This window comes from Dicentrarchus labrax, unplaced genomic scaffold (assembly GCF_905237075.1).
Source record: "Dicentrarchus labrax unplaced genomic scaffold, dlabrax2021, whole genome shotgun sequence".
Lineage (NCBI taxonomy): Eukaryota > Metazoa > Chordata > Actinopteri > Moronidae > Dicentrarchus > Dicentrarchus labrax.
In genome coordinates, this window is record NW_026136718.1 from 26890500 (window position 1) to 26916346 (window position 25847).

At 40.0% G+C, this 25847-nt stretch overlaps 1 protein-coding gene across 3 annotated transcripts; it reads right to left on the bottom strand.

Annotated features, from left to right (window-relative positions):
• Positions 1 to 337: 337 nt before the first annotated feature.
• Positions 338 to 25571, bottom strand: si:ch211-247n2.1 (calcium-activated potassium channel subunit beta-2). 3 transcript variants are annotated; one of them, XM_051377864.1, is made up of 6 exons: positions 25470 to 25526; positions 23825 to 23986; positions 5024 to 5131; positions 2519 to 2689; positions 2110 to 2305; positions 338 to 1915 (listed from the first exon to the last, which is right to left on the bottom strand). In XM_051377864.1, the coding sequence occupies exons 3-6, from the start codon at positions 5071 to 5073 to the stop codon at positions 1631 to 1633; spliced, it is 702 nt and encodes a 233-aa protein (XP_051233824.1). In that variant the 5' UTR covers positions 5074 to 5131; positions 23825 to 23986; positions 25470 to 25526; the 3' UTR covers positions 338 to 1630. The 3 variants fall into 3 exon arrangements, with proteins under 3 accessions (XP_051233824.1, XP_051233823.1, XP_051233822.1); XM_051377863.1 differs by lacking the exon at positions 23825 to 23986 and having other exon boundaries at positions 25470 to 25571; XM_051377862.1 differs by lacking the exons at positions 23825 to 23986; positions 25470 to 25526 and adding an exon at positions 16281 to 16637.
• Between the last annotated feature and the right edge of the window lie 276 nt (positions 25572 to 25847).

Genomic DNA, 25847 nt, shown 5'->3' on the forward strand with positions numbered 1-25847 from the left:
AAGAGCAAATCAACAACAACAACAACTATAGCCGCTCCTCTTTCTGTAACACCTTTCATCATAACATTGGCTCCTGCTCCCTTTGGAGGTCCACAGCAGTTAGACTGATTCTAAAAAATGAGGGAACAATGTTTAATGAAGGAAGGATCTCAGAATGAAAAATGAGCCCATAATATATATACTTGATAGGAACCTTGCATCCTCAATCTATGATGATGCAGACCATCCAGCCAATCACTGGGCTTGTCAAATCATCATAAAACAGTTTACATAATCCAAATGGTATGATATCAAACTGAGACACCATCAAAATAAGTATAATAAGGGTCAAACATCATTATCAAGATGCAACAGGCACATTGTGTTTATTTGATAGTACAATCATTCATGTAACAAAACATGTTTGAATAGAACATTTGAAATCAATCACAGACAGCATGGGTGTGATGTGTGGAGCTGTGAGTAAGCACTGCCCAGCCAGATTAAGCCCAGTGGTAAAGTGGTTTTATTGGTTTTCCCTTTTGGAGGCGCTTTCCCTAATCGCTCCTCATGATGCACCGTATGCATAACACTGCTTCTGGAAGGATGCCACCAACCACTTCAGCCTCATGGAATGAGTCAGCATAAAGACTTTCTAATATCAGAGCAGTGGTTGGTAAACCGTCTCTACATGCAGTAGGACACAAACAGCCAATTCTATAGTCCTAAGGCACAGGTAGGCTACAGTAAAGCCTTAGCAGCCCTTATTACACTAGGGACTCAGATAGCCCAAAATGCACTTTTTGGTACCAGGCTACAGTTTAAAAAAGATCTTTCTCTAAACTAATAGTTCGACATTACACATTCACTTTCTTGCAGAGAGTTTGAAGAAGATTGATACCATGCAATGTCTGTATGCTTAATATGAAGCTACAGCTAGCATCCTGCTAAGGTAGTTTAGCACAAGGATTAGTAACAGCTTGTCTGCATAAAATAAACAAGATATATAGTCTTAATTAGTGAGCTTTAGAGTTGCTGGTATAGGCAGATTGTGTTACCTTTGGAAAGAGCCAGGCTAGCTGTTTCCCTCCATCCTTCTAGTTTTTGTGCTAAGCTAAGCTAAGCTAATCGGCTGCGGGCTATAGCTACATATCTAATGGACAGAAGCTCGAGTGGTATCGATCTTCTCACCTAACTCTTGGGAACAAAGCGGATAAGCGTTATTTCCTAAAATGTTGAACTTTTCCTCTAACAACTAGCTTTGTAAAGTTATAGAACGCAGAATAGGTACTTAAAAAAATCATGTCACATTTGTACAAATCCTACTGACTGGCAAAAAAAAAGGAAATTGATAGTCAAAGATTGTTACTGGGAGTCAACCACCAGCAGGCCGAACTGTTGTCGGGCTCCAAACCAACATGGGTTTATCTTCAAACCTGCATATTGACCCGGTCTCAAAAATATATGCTTGTCTGTCTGACTGCTTTCAGATAATTGCTGAGACATGTCTGAATCCCATCATTCCAGCTATCACAGACAGACAACCAACAATTGTCCCTCCTCATTGTCTTTCACTCTTGGCCCAGTGAAGATGCTTCAGTTGTCCCTGTGTCCAATTAAAGGGAACTTCCCTTCAATTGAACCTTCCCTTTCACCTGTTAATGCGGCTCAGTCGCTCACTCATAATGGACAGGTACTGGGTCAGCTTCACCATGGCAATGATGATGGTTCCTCCAAGCAAGGTGAAGGTTGGCCAGAACAGGGAGTGAAAGACTGCGACCTGGCCGTAGATCTGTGTCAGGATTGCATTGTCCGCTCTGTCTCTTGGGTCCACGAAACACTGGACAATGTGCTGAGACTTGAGACGCTCAGAAATGTTCTGAACTATTGCATGTGTGGCTGCATAGTCCTTTCGACACTTTGGGGTGTAGAAGCACTGAAGGAAAGAATACAGAAAATCTGTTGCATACTGCCACAAATATCAGCTTAAGGGGTCCAAACAATGTAATAGACTCAACTACCAATACTTAGGTATAAGATACAAAGCTACATGGAGAAATATGTGTTTCAAAGACAGCAGTTAGAACTATTAGGGAGCAGGACACAGGAGCAACACTATCAGTTGATTACCTCAGGATTGCTGTCCTGGGTGTCCTCGTTGTGCAACAGTCGTACCACCTTTCCTGAGGAGTTGAGGCTGACGTAGACCTGGAGACAGGGGTAACGGGAACTCTTCCAGCACTCTGCTCCACAGCTGTATGAACAGTTTACATCCCACACGATGGTAGAGTTCACGATAGTGCAGCTAGCCTCATCCGTCCATACACTGTAGAGGATGAGCAGTTATTTCCAATGCATGCTACAAGCACACTTGGAATGGTTTCAGTGTGTAGTTAGTCACTGTGTGTGAATATGCAGATGAACACAAGTTTTGAAACAATAATGTAGAATGGAATCAATAAGTTTTGAACACAAGTTTTGAATCAATAATCACACAAACAAAGAACAACAGTCTGTAAGTGACCTTGTGACTTATTACCTGTCAGAGTAAGAGCGCAGTATGGTGATTCCCAGGACAAAGTACATCATGACAGAGATGAAGACCATGCTAAGACCCAGCAGTATGGCTCTGTCCTCTCCTGCCCTCAGAGCTGTTACTGTCTTCCTCTTGTCCAGGACCTCATATTCACGAATCTTCTGGTAAATGGATCTGAAAAAGGTAAACTTTAAGATGTGCCTCAACAGTTTGAACAGCCATCTTAGTCTGTAGTTGTCCACAAAATGGAGAGCTGTGTGCTGAGACCTGAGAAGCTCAGAAATGTAAAAGAAAGAAACTATTGCATGGGTGATTGCCTATTGTGTTTAACATTTGAGTAGTTTAATCTTAAAGCAGCTAAGGCTGTACAGAATAGTTCATTCATAATGTTGACATTTAAATTCTAAATCATCATACGAATTGTGCTAAGAACATAGCAACCAAGTAACATCGCTCTCTCTGTCTCTCCTCCATGCGCTGCCTGTGTCACACCCTGCAGGGTTGTGTGGAGGTGTGGCTATGCTTGTTTGTGCTTTAGAACGTTGTAACTAATAAAACAATTAGAAGCTAACTTTATTATGTCTTGTATTCACTGCTTTGTTCTTGCTAATGCAGATCCCTCTGTTCATTCACTCTCTAGTTCGCTCCACCACAGCTGCTCTTGCTCTCTCTCTCTCTCTCTTTCTCTCTCTCTCACGCTTGTTGAGCTGGGGAGGAATCTTGTCTAAAGACTAACTAATTTAATCCAATGAATCACTTCATTCAATTTGAGGATTTGTTGAACTTTTTTCTTTTAAGGGTGATGGTTTCATAAAATATGACGACAAACATTCAGAGCTACAGCCCTAAAGGAAGCTCAGCACTATATAGAAGGCTGAGGGGAGTGATAACACCCCAGTCTGATTTGCTGAAGTTTTGAGTTAAAACATGAGACATTTGGCATCATAAGGCTGGCTACCTGTGATTTCTTTCAATGCATGTGTCTGGCTGCTATACTTTATAGAACTCTTAGCTGCTTATGAGACAGTATGCTACATGCGTTCCTCAGATTAAGCCTTGCTGCTGATCCTTACGACTGAATGTGTGTACGCCATGGCTCCGGAGTAAGGAACATGAGTTGAGATACACAAACCCTTCTTTAAAAGACTTCTTTTAAACCACTTCTGAAAGCCAGTGTCTGTAGACTGGCTCACTGTTATTTTTGTTACAGCTTTGAATAAGAATACTATTCATCTTTTATTTTTAAATGCAAGTAGTGTATGTTATATTTATCTTAATGTCTGTAATTTAATAAGATCAGCTTGAATTTTATTATTCCCATGTTTGTAACTATTATTATACATGACATTATGTACTCTCCTTCAGCTCTTGAATTTACTGACACTTTCACTATTTATACTCCAACTATCTCTGGCACTTCATCTGCTTTCGTCACTGCACTTAAACTGGTGACTGAAGTGCATTCATCTCATCTCTTACTCTTCAACCGACAGTTTAACTGACCTTTCAACTCATTTTTACCCTTCAACTGACAAATACTGACATTTCAACGGTTAGATAGATAGATAGATAGATAGATAGATAGATAGATAGATAGATAGATAGATAGATAGATACTTTATTTATCCCGAGGTAAATTCAAGACTGCTGTTACCACTGCTTCCATGCCAACTGACGCTTTAACTATTTAAAGTGAACATCTCTTACTTCAACTGGCAGCTCAACTTCTTTCAATGCTTTGTCCTCCCAATATTAGGTGAATTCTCACTAGCAAACAAGTCATATTTTAAGACATTTTAAGATGCCTAGATTTTCTTCAGTAAATTAAGTCATATGAGGTAGGATGGATGAGACAATAGAGGCTCTTGCTTTAGCAGTTGACAAAGTGAAATCACAATTACAGCCACATTGTAAACGTCATATGAATTGGGTAGGGATTATTGATGTGTATATATGCATGTGTGCATATGCCAACATGTATTTTATTTATTTATTTTTATGCAAATCCTGTAGTTGAATTTAAGGGGTGAAAATGGGATATAAAAATAATGTATACATGAGCTTCAGTGATTAAGAATTCTGGTCGCTGGGGGGCTGTGAGTGGGGGTCAAAAGGATGGATGAGATGGGAGGGAGGTGGTCAAGACTGGTTGGAGTTATAATTAGGATTCTAGGAGGTTCTGATGGAGTTCAAGTTATTGAATTTCAGTTAAAAGTTTTTTAATGGCACATCAATGTGTTTATCTTCTCCCTTCTGTATTACTTACACTGTTTATTATTATAGTCATTTTGATGTCACTATGTGAATGTAAACTAATGTATGCACATAGGATTACCATAGTGATGTTATGCCATGTCATCACAATATTTTAATGTGTTGTCTATGATCCTCCATAATGAATGTAAATTGAAAGCCAATACAAATTTGGTCACAGAAAACTAAATGTAGCCTTTTCTATATTAATTCACATTCACATTAACACTAACTGAGCAAGGCAGTACTCAATACCTGCGGTCATGTTGTCCATCTGTTGCTTTACTTCCTGCCCACAGGAACATTGTAGGTGAAGAATTAGGGAATTGTAGTCCACCGTTGCTGCCAGAGGGGATGACCCACCTGCAAGGTAGATTAGACTGTCAAAAACCATACGGACCCCACAAGATCTAACTTCTGTTGGCTAGAAATATTTATCTCAGATCTACAAAAAAACTACAATGCTGCCATACATGTGTAGTTCAGTCAGGGACATTTAAAAGGTAAATATACTAGTAAATAGGTTATCAACCAGGATTAAAACATCATGTCTACAACAGCAGTAGAGCAGCCACACAACTACTATACACTATTATATTGATTCCCTGATTTATTTTGAACAAGAGGATAAGGGTGAGCCCGCATCTTTCCAGTCATTCCAAAATCCTAATGGCTGAGGGCTCAGCTTGCACGTTGCGTGTCCCACAAAAAAGGTTAAACTGGATGCATGGAAATATAGATATATAGAATATAGAATATAGATTCCAAAATAAAGAACAGGGAGATGAGGTGCCTATCTGTGATGCAATAAATACATGTGTTTCTTAACAAAATGTAAGGTAAAGTGATTCCAGCATTTAGTGCCATTTTAAAAGTACTAAGATTTATATTTTACATTATTAATTATGAATGTTGTGATAACATTGTGTATTGCCATTATTTTGGCCTACAACAATACTGCATATATAGGTTGTACTAGAGTGTACAGAATGTAGATACCATCAAAGCGGCAAAAACAGCCCCAGCTGGTTGTCAAGATGCATGTTGTCACTGAGCTGACCCTGCATGCCTCACAATTATTTACAACCCAGGCTTAACAGGTCTCTTTCATCAGTCATCAATAAGTCTCACACTCACTCTGAGAGGTCACAGCATTGCCAGCCCTGGTGTGTGTGTGTGTGTGTGTGTGTGTGTGTGTGTGTGTGTGTGTGTGTTGTTTGTTGTCTGTATGTGCATATAGTTGTAGTTCAGAGAAACAGGCTTCTCCAATGCAAGCTGTTCACTGTGGTTATAAAATTTTTCTTTCAGAAATCACATCTCACATTCAATACCTATACAATGTAAACTTGTTTCTCTGTGTGAGATATTTACTGTCGTTATTTCCCTGTGATTGTGTATAATCCAGGAAATCAGAAATCAGATATTTATTGGCCTTGAACAAAAATGTTTTTGCCTGTGTGCAAAACCATTCCTTCAAACCATATTATCCTGAATAATATGCACTTATTTGTTTTTAACCTGGATTTAAAGGCCTACAAAGGAAGGGGACTCCAAATTAGCTTCAGCTACACACCCACGATACATTACACCTGTTGCATTGTTTTTCCCTCTCTATGTATCTGTACTGTCCTTAAATAAACTAACAAATAAAATAAATTATGACATAGTCATGATTTCTAAAATTTGACTGCCATACCATACATATATCTTTTTTAAGGGGTGTGGGTAAACTTTATAGTTTATAGTTTTTTATTTCAGCATTTCATTCATTTCTTTGAAGAAAATTAAATGAAATAGTTATTTTTAAAGTTTAGATAACATATAAGCACTATATAAAATGATATATGTAAACTACTATTAAATCAAACTATAAAAAGTCAGACTCAGTCTTCCACAGGCCAGAGAGGAGCCCTCATCACAGCCAAGGGGGTCTCGGAGGTACGCAGCAAAGAGCACTGCGGCCTGTTGTGTGGATCATCTTGTACAAAGTGGTCTGTAGACTGATGATTTGTATGAAGGTGTTGCACACTTTTCATTGAATGTAAATAAGCAGAAATAAGTAGCCAACTAGTGTAACATATTGTAACATGCTGTCCTGGGTTGGTTTTCCTCCTGTCCTCCCCACCTGTCACCTGTTGTGCAATATGGCTGTGTGGCAATATGGCCATCCAGCATTGCGGAATGTCAAATGCTGAATGCTCGCTAGTTTAATCTGACTTTTTCAATCCTTTATCTGATCATGGTTCTGAAATAGCAAGAGTTGTGTTCAGGGACGGCACCGTATACGATATTATTGCGCATCACCATAACTTTCCTTTTTCCATTATTGTGATAATCTTGAATATCTTTCAGTCATTCCAAAATCCTAATCCTGTCACTGTGGCTGAAGGCTCGGCTTCCCCTTTGGATGTTAATCCAGATGTTTGGAAATAGTATAGACTATAAAATAAAGAACAGGGAGATGAGGTTCCTATCTGTGATACAATAAATATGTTTCTTAACAAAATGTAAGGTCAAGTGATTCCAGCATGTTTTGGTGCCATTTTAAAAGTATTAAGTATGTCCATGGTGGTGAAATAGAACACATCAATGTAATCTGCATTTCTCTCCGATCTGCCGTCCCAGCCTATAGGCTGTCCAAGGGCCCACTACAGGTGTTGCCCCCTCTGCTCTTGGCTCAGTGCCTGTTCTGACAACATGTTCTGTCTTTTAAGTGCACCCATAAAGTTGTCAAGGACAACCATAAACACATCGGTCTTTATTATTGACCCAGTTGGAGAGCCCCACTAATGTTATACATGAAGCTCTATTTTCTTGTCATGGGCTGTACTATTCAACCTGTGGAAATAGTTGTCATGTCTAATTGTAGGTCTAATGTCTAAGAAAATGACCCCAATGATGTCATCAGGGGTTAGGGTTAGGGTTATATATGCATTCTAGTCTAATGAAGGAAGTTGAGCTGCATTATGGGAAATGTTGGATCCAGTGTTTTTGGTGCTTGAGGGACTAAATACCACCGACCTGACTGTGCCAGATGGTTTGTTAACACAGAACCACAGCGGCATCTACGTTAACCTCTTTAGCAGCCAACATTGTTGTTTTCAAGCAAACAGTCACTTCTCACACAGGCCGCCACACACACCTAGTGTTAGCCTGTAGCTCATCCTGTAGCTGCCAGTTGTTCCTCATAGGATGCTGATTGGTCTGAACCACCGTGGTTGGACACATAGCTTGAAGCCTGGCAAGATGCATTCTTGAGGGATCTTTTGATCTTGCGAGTCCAGCTGCCTCTCAAGAGCACAACACTACCACTACCAATCATACAGAGGCTCCTTCCTACACTACACTTTTCACAGTTTGTTTGTGTGTGTATTGTATATAGTAGGGGTAGAAAGATGTACCGATATGAGTCAGAAGTCGGTTTTAACACAATAGATGTGATTACATCGGTACGCGAACCCTTGGATTGATCTAAATGTACCATGAACCGGTTGATGGTCCGATTCTAAAGTTATGCAATGGTTTTATTTTGTTTTTTTAAAAATATTTTTTGGGGCTTTTTTTTAATTGCCTTTATAATAGTGACAGCTGAAGATAGACAGGGAAGGGGGGGCAGAGAGAGGGGATGACACGCAGCAAAGGGCTGCAGGTCGGATTCAAACCCAGGCCGCTGCAGCAAGGACTCTTCCTCAGTACATGGGACACCAGCTCTACCAACTGAGCTAACCGGGCACCCAAAGTTATGCAATGGTTGACTGAAGCTTTGCTGCTAACAGCGTCTCCACGCTCGTGAAAGGTAAAAGGTCAACACGAGGTTCTCGCAACAAGAGTGACGAGAGTAATATTAGCACAACAGGGCTCGTTGGTAACATAAACAAACATGTTTACACACGACAATGCCGACACGATTAACAGTGCACCATCAAATCTAAAACCTAAAGTTTGAAAGACATTTGGATTCTATCAGAGGGAAGGACAGTTGGACAAACATCTAGCCATTGTAAGCACGACAAATCTTAATATTTTCTTGTAATTTCTTTTTTGTGTCTGTTGAAAAAAAGCTCTAAAGACAATGACATGTAATTTTCAAATGACAGAGAAGACATTTGTCTTCCATTTTTTCCCATTTCATTAAGAAAAACATACTTGGGATTCCCTGGTATTGTATAAACTTTTGTATTTGAAGGTAAGCAATGTCACTTTTATTGAATTGCCCTATTTTAATTTAGAATGGAAAATGAATATCTAATCAAATGTTAAGAACTGTATCCGATGGCATCATATTGTATTGTAGCCCATGTATCTAGATGCGAATCGGATCGTTTCAGAAGCGAGAGATACACACCCCTAGTATATAGTTACTTTAAGTGAAGGTTGATCATTTATTGCTGGACTGGAGTTCTTCATAAAGTTCTCCCCTCACTTACGGGGTTGGGTATTGAAACTCAGTACTTTTCGGTATCTACCACATCGTTCGGCATCAGTTATAGAAACTCTGAAATGCTTGTTTGAATTCTTAATCTCATTTTTTATCATTTATTTATTGGTTATGTATTCCAGAGCAGCCTTGGTCTCTATGAAACGTCCGATTCAGTTACAGGTTATCAATCTGACTGCATGTCTTCCTGTTAGTGTGGAAAAAACATGCAACCTAAAATAAGTGTGGGGCTGACATTGTGTGCGTTGCACGTGTCCTTTCTGAGAACGTGTCGGGTTGATTTATGTGTGATGAGTGTGTTGACTGACTGCATACCTACACAGGACTCCATGTGTGTCTTTGAGTGTTATATTTGTCTAAAGAGAGTTATCTTTGTAAACCGATGGAAAAAACTCCAGTGGCACACACAAACACACACACGCGCGCAATGGCATGTGGACAGGCTGTCTTAAACACATAACTGTCATTCCTTTAAGACCTACTGCACAAATGTAAAACAACACTCATAAAAGCTGATGTCGTGAAGGTCAGACAACACTGTCACTGGAAGCGGACAGAAAAACTGACTATATAACTGAATATAACTCCACTGCTGTGTTCAGTTAAAGCAATGTTTTTAAGCCTGTAAAGCAGAAATAGGAAAAGCTACTTCCCCTTGCAGCTTCCAACAATGGCCATGACCTTGGAAATACTACAAAGGAAGACCAGAAGGCAGTACAATGTAACTAAGTACATTTACTCAAGTACTGTACTGTACTTACACTTACACTCTATACTCTACTACATTTCGGAGAGAAATATTGTACTTTTTACTCCACTACAGATTCCTGTATAGTTACTAGTTTACGAATTAGGATTTTATATAACATATGAAGAACTTTTAAAGGTCCAGTTTGGGATGTAGTTGCAGATCACAACTGCCTCACTTCACCCTCCACATCCAAGCTCCAAGGAGAAACTACGGTGGCCATGAAACGCTCCTATTGATAGTGCTTATTTGGCTGTCACTGTCCTGAGATCAGTGGGGAAGATTCTCTGTCACACGTCACTCACACCTTTCCTCTTATTTTTTGCAGTGTAAAATTAGTAAACTGAATGTTAAATTGGGAAATTATGGAGGTCTTGTTTTCAGACATCCTCGGGTGTTGGATCACTTTTTTAAACAACATCCGCTGCTGCCCTGCGCTGAATAATCTGATCGATTTGGAAACTGTACTGACTTTGTCGCGCATTGTCTGGCCTATGTTGTGTTAGTATGTATATGTTGTTAAGTTGCATATTTGGTAGTAGACTATTGTGCTGTTTTACGACAACTCACCCTGGCCCACCCTGTTCCGGTCAGCACCTACTGTATCTTTTTTTTTCTTTCTTTTTTTAAGTTATTTTTTTGGCCTTTTGTTGGCTTTATAGACAGCTGTGGAGAGAGAGGGGATGACACGCAACAATTTGAAATTTGCACATTGTCAAAACAACAATGACGATATTATCGTAAACGATATATATCGCCCACCTCTAGCTTACACACACATATTGTGTATGTGGTTGAGATCCTCTGTCTACCTGTGCCACAGCTTATAGACAAACCCTTTTCATTCATATGAGATGTATGACGATGATCCTCTGTGAGCTCTGGATAAATGAGTGTTTATTTGAAGAATTATAACACAAAATTGTAACTGTAATTGTAACTGACAGTCAAAAGTTTTTATGGATATGGTGGTGTGTTCTTTATACTATGACAGTTTTCCTTTTTTTATTAAATGGCAATATATCGCATTGCTTGCATCATCGCAATATATCACAATATATATATTTTTGCCAATACACAGCCCTAATAGTTATGCATATTATATTCCATTTCTACCAATAGAGCCTTCTAAATGTTACACACTGGACCTTTTAAAATGATGATAAGAATGTATTGTAAAAAATGTAACTGCTAAATGTAAAAGTAAACAAAACTCTCTTATTTCGTCAATCAATTAAATAGTTGATTAGTCAATGATCAAAAAATGTCACCCACTGTTTTGATTACTGATGAATTGAATGAAAATTTTGATATGAGAAAATGTAAGTAATTATTCATGCAAAAATGTGAATCTGTGGCTTTTCCTTATCTTAAATGTAATAATTTTGAGGTTTGGTCTGTTTGCCGGATAAAAACAAATCGTCTGAAGTAGGGATGGGCATGATTTATCGACGATCGATTAATTGATCATTAAGAATTCGTCGGTGACGTTAATTTCTCATCGATAAAACTAATGCAGGTTCTGTTGTGTAGTGTGAGTCTTGAGGATTGCAATGAATTTCGCTATGTGGCAGCAATTAAACATTTTACAACACGGGGGCAATATCTGAAAAACAAAAACGCCACAGGCCTACTCAGTTACCTGCAAGTTTCAGTGTATTTCAAAAGTAATCATGAAGAGGACGAGGTCACGGCGAAGTGTGGTGTGGGACCATTTTGATTTAAACAATGACTTAGTTCACTGCCAACACTGCGAAGCTGTGTATAAGTACAACACGGCCACGACTCAAATGATGTACCACTTGAACAACACGCATCCGACCCTGGTTAGTGGCGGTGCATCCTGCCCTCAGTCTCAACCTAGCATCGACTCGATGTTAGCAAGTACACGGAGGAGCTGCGATGCACAACGAGCAGAGAAAATTACCCAAGGGATCTGCAAGTTCATTGAGATGGATATGCTGCCCTTAAGTATTGTTGAGGGTGAAGGTTTTCGAAAACTGATAAACTTATTGGAACCACCATATCACATTCCTTCATGACGTACCATCACCAGACTGATAGAAACTCACTACGAAGAACGGAAGCAAGAGCTGTTAAAAGAATTGAGCACAACTGAAACCACAGACTGCTGGACCGCTTTAACAGCTGAGAGCTACATTACCTGCCACTATATCAGTGATGACTGGCAAATGAACTCAGCGGTCCTGCTCACAGAAAGCTTGAAAATGAATGAAGCTGTAGAGCAATGGGGACTTGAAGACCGAGTTATTGCATGCGTTCATAACAACGCGGCCAATATTGTTGCTGCCAACAGTCCCACCAGAGTGAACCTGATTTCGGTTGCCTTGGCCATAAATGACAGATTTACACTGTATCTATATCGGGTAATATCAGCGGCTAGTAAACTTGTCAACCACTTCAATCACAGCAGCGCAGCAACCCATGCACTGCAAAAGAAACAGGAGCAAATGGGCCTCGCAACTCACCGGCTTATCCAGTCATGTAAAACACGGTGGAACTCCGTGTGCGAGATGTTTGATCGGCTGGTGGAGCAGCAGTGGGCTGTTGCTACTGTGCTTTCGGACCGAACCGTGACTAAGCTTCAAGATGCCAGGATCCTGGAGTTGAAGGATGAGTACTGGCAGATGATGGAGGACACACAGCCTGCACTTAAATGTGCCACCACGGTTATGTCTGCAGAGAAAGACGTCTCCATCTCGAACACTTATCCCGTTACCTTCTACCTCATCAATATCCACCTCATGCGCAGTGAAGAAGACGGGCCCAGACTCATCGAATTCAAAGCAAAAATGCGGTCCTCCCTCATCAGGCGAATGAATGTAGACTAAACTTTTTTATCTTAGTTTAAATGATTTCCATAATAAATAGCCAATTGAGGTAGGCCTAATTACATGCATACTTGCCTCTTATCTGCGTTGTGTTGCCTATTTAGATATAGCATTTTTTTTCTTATTGATTCCCCCATCATATATTTACAGGTTCAGTCTGATGAGTTTGTGTCATCCGCCCCCATGATCTCATCAATGCTGGACCCTCGTCACAAGCACCTGGGCTTTCTTACCTCAAAACAGAAAATGGCTGCTAATGTGAAACTGGTTGAACTGGGAGAGGCAGTGGAGATTGGTAGGGTGGCTATCCCAGAGGCTGGGGGAGATGAGGAGCCTGCGTTGTCTGACACGGACGAGGGGAACGCAAACACTGGAGTCGCGGCCTCTCAGTCCCAGGTCTCTGCTATGACACAACTCCTTGGGGAGCACTATACCACTCAATGTGAGTCTGGCATCAAAGCAGAACTTCAGAACTTTCTGAGGGAGGCCCCCCCACCCCTGGATTGCACCCCTACAGGCTGGTGGAAAGTGAATGGAATAAGGTTCCCCAGCTTGCCAAGTTAGCACGGAGGTACCTGTGCATCACGGCAACGTTGGTCCCCTCAGAGTGGGTGTTTCCGGCGGCTGGACTGACGGTCACCAGGCTGCGGTCGCATCTGACCCCAGAGCATGTTAACATGCTCATCTTTCTCAACAAAAATCAGTAGACTGGTACTGAAGTTGTATGTGAGTTACTGGTTATTTTTTCTGAAGCTTTGTTAATAATTCATTGTTAGATAGGCTAATCTCTCTCTCACCCTCTTTTATTGTTGAATTTCTCCAAATTGGTACAGTAAAAATACTTGATATTAAGTATGCTTGTAGTCTCATATGTGTAAAAGTCAGTAGCCAGGAAACACTGAGCAATATGTTTTTACAGTACCTCAAATATGGTCAAATATGCAATCTCTGGAGGCATAAATATGACGCTTTTATTTTGGCATTTCTCCACACTGGTGCAGTAAAGATACTTGATATAACATGTTTTTTTTTCATCAGGGGCGCATGAAACACTTTAATATAACATATTTTATTTTAAATGTAGGTTCACATTATAGCTTACTGTTCTAAATACCTTTATTTTGAAAACCGGAAGTAAATACGCTGTTTCTCCGCATTTACCATAATGCTGAGAATACTTGTACACTCGAAATTTAAGTGCGGCTGATTTAACCACGGAGATCGGACTCACGGCTGGATTGACCGCAGTCTACTAGCCTACTGTTTCTTCTACACAGCACCGTCCTGTTAATGACAACATCCCGTTTCTGTTTTCTAGTGATTTTATTTCTTGTTATATGAAATAGAAAATGTAAATATTTTTTAAAATTCGCACCCTTTGACCATGAAAACGAAAATTTTGCCTTGTATTTCAATTTTAATTTTTGTATTTTAAAACGAAAATCAAATAACCACTCGTTTTCTGTTTTTTAATACCCGTTACTGAAAGGAAAATCCAATGACCAAAAGATACACGGACCAGTGACAGTATTTTTCACTTTTTTTCTTGCATTAAAAACCAAACAATAAATTGAGTAATCAAGAAAATAACTGGCAGATGAGCATCTATGATGTATTACACTACTTGAACTGCATTTAACAGCTAAAGACAAAGTCACTCGAGTTGATCACTCACCAAACTATGGCTTTATAGTAGGCTAGTCTAGTGCAGCTTATTTGATGTGTGTATCATTAAAGCTGTGGTTGTACCTCAGTCTCTCAAATCATTTGTCAGACAAGCTGTCCTCCTTGGCTGCACTAGATGGTTCAGGATCTTCAGATATTCTATGACTTTAGTGTGATCTTCAGATATTCTATGACTTTAGTGTGTGCCATCATCAAAACAATCATATAAAAGCTGACTACAAAGCCTATTCAAAATCTCTCTGTACTGACACAGCATGCTAATTCACACCCAGTAAACCAATATAGCCCGAAGGACCTCCAACACCAAGATTAATATTGCATGTTTTCTCTTTCAACTGACTATCTTAATGAGGTAATATCTTCAAATACATAATAAATAGGTCAGGTGGGGAGGTGGGGACTAGAGCGATCAGAAGACCAAAACATCAGGAAGCTGTTGGCACCTGGCTTCTAAAACAGGAGCAGTCAACATGACCGTACTAAATATTGGCTGAGGCTTTCTTCACTACACACACAGACACGCTGGGTCTATTAAAGTAATAGGGCCATGAGTGATCGACCACCTGGTGGGTGCCTGAGTCAATATTTGCGTATTGTGTGTATGCATGCTGTCTGGTCGCTGGTTGTGAGCACTGTTTCAGACCTTTTAGCACTGGAGAGCTCTCAGCTGCAGCTTAGTGACAGCTTGAGGTCTTTGAAATCTACATGGTGATACAATTGTCAGTGGTGGGAGGGGGGGACAAATTGGGGAAAAAAGCAGTTTTCTGTTTTGAAAATAAAAATAAAAAATTACCCATTTTCCAAGTTTTGTTTTGAAATAAAAATAAATAAATCCAGTTTTTGTATAAAAAACAAAACAGAATTTTGTTCCCCTTATTTCTAAATATTTAATTATTTATTTTAGTTTTCTCATTTCAAAACAGTCGCAAAGTACACTGAAAATTTAAGATTAAAAATCTGAATTCTCTCCTAAAGCAGTGGTTCTCAACCTGGTCGAGGACCCCCTGGTGTTACAAGATAAATCTGAGGGGTCGTTAATTGTTGAGTCTCATTTGCACATCGTTAATTACGCTTGGGTTGAGACTGAACAATCAACCTTCAAGACACCAAAGCCTTCTTACTATCTTTCTCGGCTCTGATTGGTTGTTTTCATTCAGGCCCGGTGGATTCTTACAAATGCCATCAGGAGCACTAGGAGGAGCCAGAGGAAGCTGATGTTTTCACAGATTATCTGTCTCATGTACTACTGTCAGGATGTAGTGAAAGTTTCAGTGAATATGACAATGTCAGTATACCACTATCAAATAGCCACAAGCACTGCATTATTTTTTCTGATTATATCAATACAGAAACAAGATACGTTCTAGATGACAAACACACTGGTCTGTAGTTTAATTTTATAGGAACTAATTAACATTTAAATGTCAATTGCACTGGTGAGAAAAATCACAGTTGTGTGAAATGGTATATTTGCCAACTGAGCTCATAGCAATATCAAATAATACATACTACATATAACACTAACAAACATGTATATATGTTGCACATAGTGTGCGGTATAGAGAAACAACTACTCTGTGTTTTGTGTGAACCAGTTAATATCATAATGGACACACAAATTAGAGGAAGTAGATTCCAAACCAAAACTCAACAACTGACAAGCATCATCAGGTTCATTATACAAACCCTAGTGTGCACCAGTGACAACATCATGTTTAACAGACACTTATTTTGGCTGATGTTTGACCAAGTCCTATGTGAGTACAGTGATGATGAAATGGAGCTCACCTGATTTCTGGTGGTGGTGTCGGACAAAAATCAATGGTCAGACTGTCGGAGCAGTTGTCCCCTAACATGGCAGCTTACGCTTTACAGCAGCTCCACTCATGGGCTCGTGTTTACCTCTATCAAACTGTTGATTTCAGTTACTGCACATAACTGTTGTGACTGCAGCCTGACAGCAGGCTCAGCAGTCTTCACTTTAAGCTGCTACAGCATGGCATTTTCTATCTACTTCCAGTGTCGCAAACTATTCAAGTTGGAGAAAGAGGAAAAAAAACGAGACAAACTGCAGTGCTTCAAAAGAAAACCTTTGTTAAGAACGAAAGTAACTCTTGACAAAATCTGCTAATGAATTCTACAGTAAGCAAACAAATGAAAACCGAGAAAAACGGGAGCGAAATTGATCCCCTGAAGCCATTCCTAAAATAATAACCCGCAAGTGTTTGTGGCTAAGGTGAAAAAAGCCTCGGCTGAGGTGTCAGGTCTCTATAACGGCAGTGTAAGTGAGTCTACGTCAGCCTCATCAGCATCTGTCGGTGTGGATGTGGGAGGTGGCTGGGCTGTGTGGATGTGGGCTGACAGAGAGGAGACAGAAATGAACATGAGGTTCCCAAAACACTACAGCAAAGTCTGGAATCCTCTCCACTCACGTTCTGTGTGGAGTTTGCATGTTGTCACTATGTCAGGGTGTGACACAGACATACAGTTTAGAAGAGTTTGAAACTCTAAACTGCCCACAGTAGTCTGACTACACGCTACCTCCTCAGCAGTACATGGCATCAGAGCCGCTTTGGGTTGGTGGCTTGAAGATAGTTGATTGTTGAGTCTCATCCCCAGGGTCCCAAAGCATCGTTATTGGACAGCCTGGGAATGAGACTCAACAATCAACTATCTTTCTCGGCTCTGATTGGTTGTTTTCATTTCAATCGCGGTGGATTCTTGCAAATGCCGTCAGGAACACTACGAGGAGCCAGAGGAACCTGTTTTTCACAGATCATCTGTCTCATGTTCTAGTGTCAGGATATAGTGAAAGTTTCAGTAAATATGTAAAGTTATTTTTATGAAAATTACCTACTGCAGCTTTAAAAGATATCAAATGATCAGGTTTGTTGCCAAGTAAGTGTTCACATACAAAGAATTTGATTTGGTATTTTGCTGCATAGTAATACATAGTAAAAGAACATAAAAAAGATAAAATGCAAGTACTGTAAAGTCAAGAACATATATGTAAAAATTTACAATAGAAAATCTGAAAAATATAGCTTTATTATAAGTGTATCTACATCTGTATCCATCTATCTACAGCTGTGCAGTTGTCAAAGGCATATGCAAAAGTTCACAGTAGGAAGATTTCTTTTTACCAGCCAGGCTAGCTGTTTCATCCTGCTTCTAGTCTTTATGCTAAGCTAAATGCCTGCTGACTCTATCTTTATACCTAATGCACAAATATTACAGTAGTATTAACTCTTGTGCTCTCAGCTAACTCTTATCAAATTATTCAAATATCAAACTATTTCTTTAAGGTTAGCATATGACCTATATAAACAAATTATATAGTTCTATATAGTTCTATATAGTCTTTATGCCTGCCAGGTCGAATCCCCTGTTAATCAATGAAACAAGGCGGGGTAAACACTACTGCTTTTGTCCACAGTGGGCTCCAAAATCAACACAAAATGAAAGTTCCTTTTAGGGCTTAAGTTTTGGCAACGAAAACATTTAATTAATTACACAATTATTGCTTGTGAAACAACACAAACTCTGCTCTTCCACACCAAAGTCTGGTGTGCCTCATGCCCACCCAGCTTGACCTCTACACCCTTACTTTCCTCTTTATTACATGGTAAATAGACTGCACTTACATAGCCCCTTTCTAGTCTTCCAACCACTCCAGGTGCTTTACACTACATGTCACATTCACCCATTCATATACTGATGGCAAAGGATATGCACTGACTCTGAACACTGCTGCTGGATAAAACGTGAAAGAATATGGATGTAATTCCCAGAGGCTGAGCTGTACTTCTGCTTAAGTAAAGAATGTGTCATTTTGCTACCTCTGGCAATACAATGTGCAGACTTTGCAGTGGTAGGTAAGGGGTTTCAAGTAAGAGTCCTCTGCACTTTTTTCAGTGGATGTGCGAGAATCCAGATTGCATTGCCAGCCGTTATCTAATGTCTGGCACCACGCTCCTGTGGTGGCAGCCGTCTGAGACACACTGCCTTTGACCTTTCAGGAGATGACAGATATCTGAAATAATAGCTTTGTCTGCATGTGTGCATGTGAGTGTGGTGCTTTCAACATCTTGTTCAAAAAAGTTATGTCATACTGGGAAATGACGGAGGCATAAAAGGTGATGTAAGTTGTGCAGGAATGTGAAAAGGAAGAGGAAGAAAAGTAAATGTATTTCCTGTGTGAACGCACATGGACGCAAGCTGTAACTTTAACCTCAGTGGTGCTATCTGTAACTAGCAGTATGTATAACATCAGTGTTTTCTAAAAAGCTTGTCAGATAGCACGGGTTTGTACATATATTATTATTATATTGTGAGAACACACATACACAGAGCTGTTTATTCACCTTTCTTACAACTGTTATGGCACAAGACCTGCTGCCCGTAAAAAACATGCTCGCACATACTGTCCACATACTGCACGCTGTCCCCTACTGGATCCTCAGATATCAACACAGCCACATACATTCACATACATTTGTTTACTAAGGTCACTTTTGGGACATTATTTAGACTTGCATTCATTTCATGGAGACCTACCCTAACCATAACCCTAATTGCTGACTTTTGTTCCCAGTTGGGCAAGTCTTTTCCAATTAACTGGCCTTCAATATGAAATGCGTCCCCAAAGGTAGTCTAAGTCAGACACACACACACACATGCTGGCTTCATGTCAAGCAGTTCATAAGCTGAACCACTTGTCTCTCTTTGACACATAAACCTCACGGCTTTCCTGGAAGGCGGGACTGTCAGGTGGCATGGTGACGGCACAGGTGCTGCCATTCTCTGTGGCAGGGTTGGACTCACAGTCACACACACGCACACACACGCCTGCCCCCGCCCGCCCACACACACACACAGTGTATCTCAGCAGTGATGTCATGGTTCTGTTTCTGGAAGGTTATTTGGATGGCATGTGTTTCACTGTGCAGCCTGCAGTTGTCTTTTGCCACCTGACTGCAGAACAGACAGTGAGAGTCCGACACAGCTGTTCAGCCTTGTTTAGCTTTCTCAGTGTGTTTGTTTGCCACAAACAGCCAGGGTGCTAGCCGTTTCAATAGCTGTAGCTGTTATATCCGTGAGCCCATTTCTTGCTAAAACATCTGCTGTGTCTTTCCATGGACTCTGAATGCATCGTGCCAACTCTAAAATTCTCTTTGCATTCAAACGGAACACACCATACATTTGTGAAGAGATCAAATCTGAATGACATATTTATGTTGTCAGTGAGTGTCATCTCCTAAACTGAGTTTTGTAGCCAGCACCAGGGACAGTTAGAGACGGTCGGAGAAGCAGGCGGGTGCAGGTGACTGTGACAGTGACAGTGGCTAGCAGATCAGACTGTGTTTGTACTGTAAGTGGACAGCCTCCAGGTGTGAATGTATGTAACTGGCATATGTTCTGTGTGTTGTCAGTACAAGTCCCATAAAAGTAACACACTCTTCCGAAGGCCAGTAGAATTCTTAATGACCCCACATATCTTCTCTTAGAAAGCTGCAGTGTTTCTAACACTTTGTGTTTCTGTGCTGAAGGGTTGGGGTGAAGGTGCTGTAACAAAATCCTGATATTTGGTAATAAAGAGACTAACAGAGAAAGATATTCACTTCATTTGATTGACTCAGACTGCTGAAGTCAAGAAAACCTGTGAACCTATCCTTTCAGCTGAACAAAGAGATGATGTAGCCATTACTGCTATTGTACAATTAGACAATTCCTGGATTCTCTTTTTTGCTAGGTTTCTGCCACCTGCCAGCTGCCAACTGCCCTGGGGGCTGGGCCCTGAGTAATAATTATTTTAAGAACAAATATTTTCATTTCATATGCTCAACTAAAGCACATAACCTTTACTTGATCTCAAGGCCTTGTCTCGTTCGGGGCCCTTGTGTTAAAATCTAGTTCGAAAACTGCCCTGAATATTTCAGTTGATTTTAGTTTACTATTTAGATACTAGATAAGAGATTAGATAATCAGACAAACAGACAGCAAATTATGACCCCATCCCAAGGCCCAGGGGAGGCCCATGCAAAGGCCTACATGGGATCAAGTACAACAATTTACTTTCTGACTTATATGACTCATAATACAATTTATATGTATTTACATGATTAATACATTTATTGTTGTATCATTAAAACACATGCCAGTCAGATGTACAGAACACACACATGCCACAATGTAAATCAAACTTTAAGTAACATTTTCACCTATTCACAAGTAGATAAAATACGACTAGATAAATAGCCTCCAGCAGGTTGTATTGTATTGCTAATGGCTAGGAGCTTATTTGATATTGCCTGTGTTGGTATTGGAGCTAGGGTGAGTGGTGGTGGTGGTGATGGTGGACTGGGTGTGGATGAGGAACCCCATTTGGACACAAATTTGGACAGTGATGGAACACTTCTTGAACGCAAACTATTGGCCCACAACATCTTTAGTTTGATTCTAGCAAGGGATATGTATAAGATAAAAATGCTGGAAAAGATACATTCATTTATCCAAAGATAGAATTTATGAAAAAACAAAAAATGAAGAAGGGACTTATTTTTGTCCATTTTATCCATGTCCCAGAATGGACAATGGACTGTTGCCCAGGAGCCAGTGACCTCCAATGTGGCTGGTATGATTGACACACTACACTGGCTCAGTGGCACAGGTATCCTTTGGTAAAGCTACAGCCGCAGTAATAAACTTGTTTCCTGACCAGTGAAAGACAGATGGAGAGTCTGTGTGATATACAGTAGATGGGATTAGAGTTGGCTTGTCTGAGACATATTTTGTTGTGAGTGTTAGAATGAGTGCTAATGGAAGAAGGGTAGAGACAGCTGCTGTTAATGGTTCAGACCAGACTTTGTGGCTCCCCACAGTGAGGTACCAGTAATGGAATGATCCAGTCTGCTGGGAAGTCACTTTAGTACATGTAATTAAATTATCAGCTGAATTACAGTTTACAGTAGCTAGAGAAAGTATTTTGAGAGTGCTTTTTGTTTACAAATCTAAAAGAAATATATTTGTGTTTTTATGTATTTTTCTTTTTTCTGTTTTTGTTTACTCCTTGTAAAGGTCCGGTGTGTAACATATACATTTAACATTGTTTGTGATACTGTATGATTCTTTTTGATTCTCAAAAACACTATCGATTTTTAATTAGTAGTTTACCTGCAAAGATTTGTGGCAGTGGTTGTCTTTTATTAACTAATTGAGAAAATAAATCTACAACAGAATGTGAACCTTTTAAAGATAATGTTACATAAATATACAGGCAGATCCTCTGTCTTTTTTAGTATACACCGATCAGCTATAACATTGTGAACACTGACAGGTGAAGTGAATGACACTGATTATCTGGTTATCATGGCTCCTGTCAGTGGGTGGGTTATATTATTATATCATTTTGTCAAATTGTGATGGCTAGACGACTGGGTCAGAGCATCTCCTAAAACTGCAGCTCTTGTGGGGTGTTCCCGGTCTGCAGAGGTCAGTACTTATCAAAAGTGCTCCAAGGAAGGAGAAGAACCAGAGACAGGGTCATGGGGGGCCCAAGGCTCATTGATGCACGTGGGGAGTGAAAGCTGGCCCGTGTGGTCCGATCCAACAGACGAGCTACTGTAGCTCAAACTGCTGAAACAGGTAATGCTGGTTCTGATAGAAAGGGGTCAGAACACACAGTGCAGAGCAGTCAGTTAGTGTGGGGCTGCAGAACATTCTGACCACCAGGGTGCTCAGGTGGTCATAATGTTATGGCTGATCGGTGTAATGCTATACACACCGTGTGTATTCAATAATCTGTGAAATTATCTCTGTGGAATGTTCCAAACATATCTGTACATGTAAAAGGTGTATATAACAAAAAGAGTGGTAGATAAGAAAAATACACGTGAAATTAAAATCAAATATTCTTCTATTTTTCTATTTTATTTTTATTTCACATGTATTTTTTTTGTGTTATTTTGGATCTTTTGAATCGCTGTTATCAAAGTATCATAAGGAATCATTGCATATCGTATCACAGCCCTAGTTTTTACAGTAGCCCAGAGTGCACAAACCAAATGCCGGCTCTTTTGCATTTTTGTGGACGTTTTTAAGTGTCATACTGAACCTGAATAAATGTTTGCATTTCACATTAGGTTTGTCGTTGTGGCTATTAGACACAAATTAACCTTTCTTTGTCATTTGCAATATTAAATTATATTCTGTTGAAAATAAATTCTTTAAGTTGCATAGTGGAAACAGTGATTAGAAGAGGAGCTACAGTCAAGGAAAGATTACATTAGTATCTACCACAGCCTGCATTAACTGATGTTTTGTCTGTTGGGGGCAGCGGACACCAGCTGTCACCTTTCATCATCTTTAAAGATGAAATGATGAATGTTAGCCAACTCTTCCAACTGACACAGAGTTAGCATTCCTTTGGAGTCCTGTTTTTGGCCACTTGATGTTACCATACATCCAATAATATACTCTCATTTTACTTTGTTTTGCTTTCCACCAACTCCAAGTAGTCTCTTTAACTGCTAAATCCTCCACTGTGTCCACCAGCTAGTTGCTAACGGTGTCTGTCGGCTGTTAGGTGCTGATGGGAGCAGTGAGACTGAATCAGAACAGTAAAGCTGTGGTCCAGAAAACCAAAACAACGTGCTGAAAGATGCTACAACACTCTGCAGAGCTGAGAGACTGAGCTAATTCTCTGTAATTTGTCACTATGAACAACTCTGTAGGCTATACTAGTCATTTGAGCCGTTGTCCAATATAAAACTATTCAATATAGCCAAAATATCCAATATAAGACTACTGATTATATCAGCTTTAAAATCCAAAGTCTTGTGTGTCTCCAAAGCTGCCATCTTTACTACACACAGGTAAAGAGAGTGAAATGAAGCTTTCCTTAGAATGGCAGGAATGTTAAATTTGACTAATTCAACCTGTTAGTGAGAGTTTTTCCTTTTTTTTTGCCTAAACTTCCAGTCCGAAGACATGGCTGAGAGTTAGGTCTGTGCAAAACGCGACACAAGAACATCATGGCGGTGAGCTTTTAAACCCCCATAACAAAGGCAAAGTTATCAGATGTCAAAAATGACAGATGCAGTACATTGCATTTGTTTTCATTTCAGTGATTGACAAAGACAGCCACTGCACAGAGCTTCACCTAGTGGTGGAACTACTCTTATATCAACATTGCATCTCTATCATATCCAGTACTGTAATCTTGAACCCCCCAAACTTTTGGGCAGTGTAATCAAACACCAAAATGCCATCAGAGGACTGTGATCCACCAGAGGTTTTCCACAATTTCTCACTGTCAAACTGTCTAAGCTTACCTTCAAATGCTGCTGAAGTCAAAAAGTTTCCTGGCTGCAGGTGTTCATTTTGTAGTCTAATCCCATGGCATGTTAAGAAGTGTCCTCTAGGCTGAGCCAACATGTGATATTCTGTCTAGCAGGGACGGAGCAGCCCTCAGCAAGCCTCTCCCATACTGCAGACTGAGGGACAGCCATAATTACCACACTGCCCCTCACTGCTCACATTAATAATCAGTATGAGATGATGATAGTCCGTGGGATTTGGGGGAGAGACGGTATTTTGTGTGTTGGAGGGGAAAAAGGGAGGAGGAGATGAGTGACTTGGGGAAGTCCTTGTACCTAAATGACAACATATTGTAGCATTTTTCAGCACTGACACAGACTGATGGCTAACAGATCCTCCTAAATGTTACACACTGGACCTCTAAAATGTTATTTAGAAAGAGATTGCATTAATGTTTAAACAAACCGAACACCCACCACCACTGCACCCTCCCCCCTTTATCATTTCACTTTCTACTTTCTGGCATCCACCTTATGATGAGACAAACTCAGATTACATTACTGTAGAATACATTACAAGACAAAAGCCTGATCTCAAACTAAGACACAAAAGAGCACAATAGCACAACTGGGTATGAAAGGCATCTTCAAATGATCAAATAAGATATGTCTGTTACATTAAGAGCCTTACTTAAAGGACCAGTGTGTAGCATTTAGTGGCATCAAATGAATTTCGGGAGATGGGGCACATTCTGAATGTATAATTACAAAATGTACAAAACCTTTGATTCATACCTGGAGGATAGAATTCACCACACTGTATGCACACTGTAAACTCTGTCCTTAAACCCCAGTTCAGCTATGTATGCAGCAGGTGTGCCACAGTAACGTTTGACACAGTGACCTCTAGAGGCAGCTAGCTGGCTTCAACAAGACACTGCTGAGCATTAAACAACAGCATCTGGGGACACATTACGTGCACAAGTTATAGCGTGTTAATTAGTGAACTTGAGAGGTGCTGATGATTTTTATTTATTTATTTGATCTCAGAGCTGGCCTAGCTGTTTCCTCCTGCTTCAAGTCTTTGTCTCTTGCTAAGCTAAGCCAGCAGTGTCTTGTATGTAGTGTCATATTTAAGACAGATGTGTTTGGATTTTTACAAGGAAACAGATGGGGAGATTGATCAATTTCAGCTTCAAATTGTGGAGAAGTTATATTGATATTCTGTTGTTTCTGTTGATACTCAATTCATTTTAAGTTTTCTTCAAAAAAATAGGATGGCTATTATATGGGACCATAGTAACAACATGTATTTGTCAAATGATTACTTGCTATTTGTAGTTACACTGGTTGGATTTTTTTAATTAGAGTTTCTGATTAATACATTGCTCCTTTATAATTATGAATATATGCCCTAACAGATGATTCTTTTTCCTAGTTAATAGTTACTACAACATTATGGTTTTCTGACAGTACATAACCTTGCTGATAAAATGTTAAAATAATGAGAAACCTTTGTTAACACACCCAAAGACCCTTTTGCTCCTTTCTCTATTTGCACTACACAGAAATGTGCAGAAAGGTGTTATAGTTCCTAAGTGTTACAGACAGACATTAGAGCTGATGTGAGCTGAATTGAGAAACGGATCAGTGCGCTCACCCTGGGGTGCAATGGGCGTCGGCCTTTCTGTAGCTCCTCTGGTGTAGCATGCTGTTGCTGTGTTTATGTCTAACTGTGAGAGACTAAGAGGACTGCCTCCACACACACACACAGCCCACAGGATGAAATGCAGTCCTATAAGCAAACAGTGAGAGAATTGGAGGAAGTGGAGGCTTTGCTCAGTTTCCTGATGGTGGCAGAGGGCGGCAGCGATTAGACGTTTCCACACAGTTCACACTGATTCAGTTTGACTTGTTGAAGGCAGTTGTCGACAGTTTCCTCATGTTGTGAGTTCGGACTCTTGAAAAGGTCATTTAAGATTTTTGTTTTAAACAAATGGGCCTTTAACTGTAACTTTTCATTCATGTTTATCATGGA

Excerpts from the sequence above, each read along its gene's own strand:
- si:ch211-247n2.1 (XM_051377862.1), bottom strand. The coding sequence starts at position 16,348 with ATGTTAGGGGACAACTGCTCCGACAGTCTGACCATTGATTTTTGTCCG. Across the intron at positions 2,690-5,023 it reads GATGGACAACATGACCGCAG|ATCCATTTACCAGAAGATTC; the intron begins GTATTGAGTACT and ends TACCTTTTTCAG. Across the intron at positions 1,916-2,109 it reads CCCAGGACAGCAATCCTGAG|TGCTTCTACACCCCAAAGTG; the intron begins GTAATCAACTGA and ends TCTTTCCTTCAG.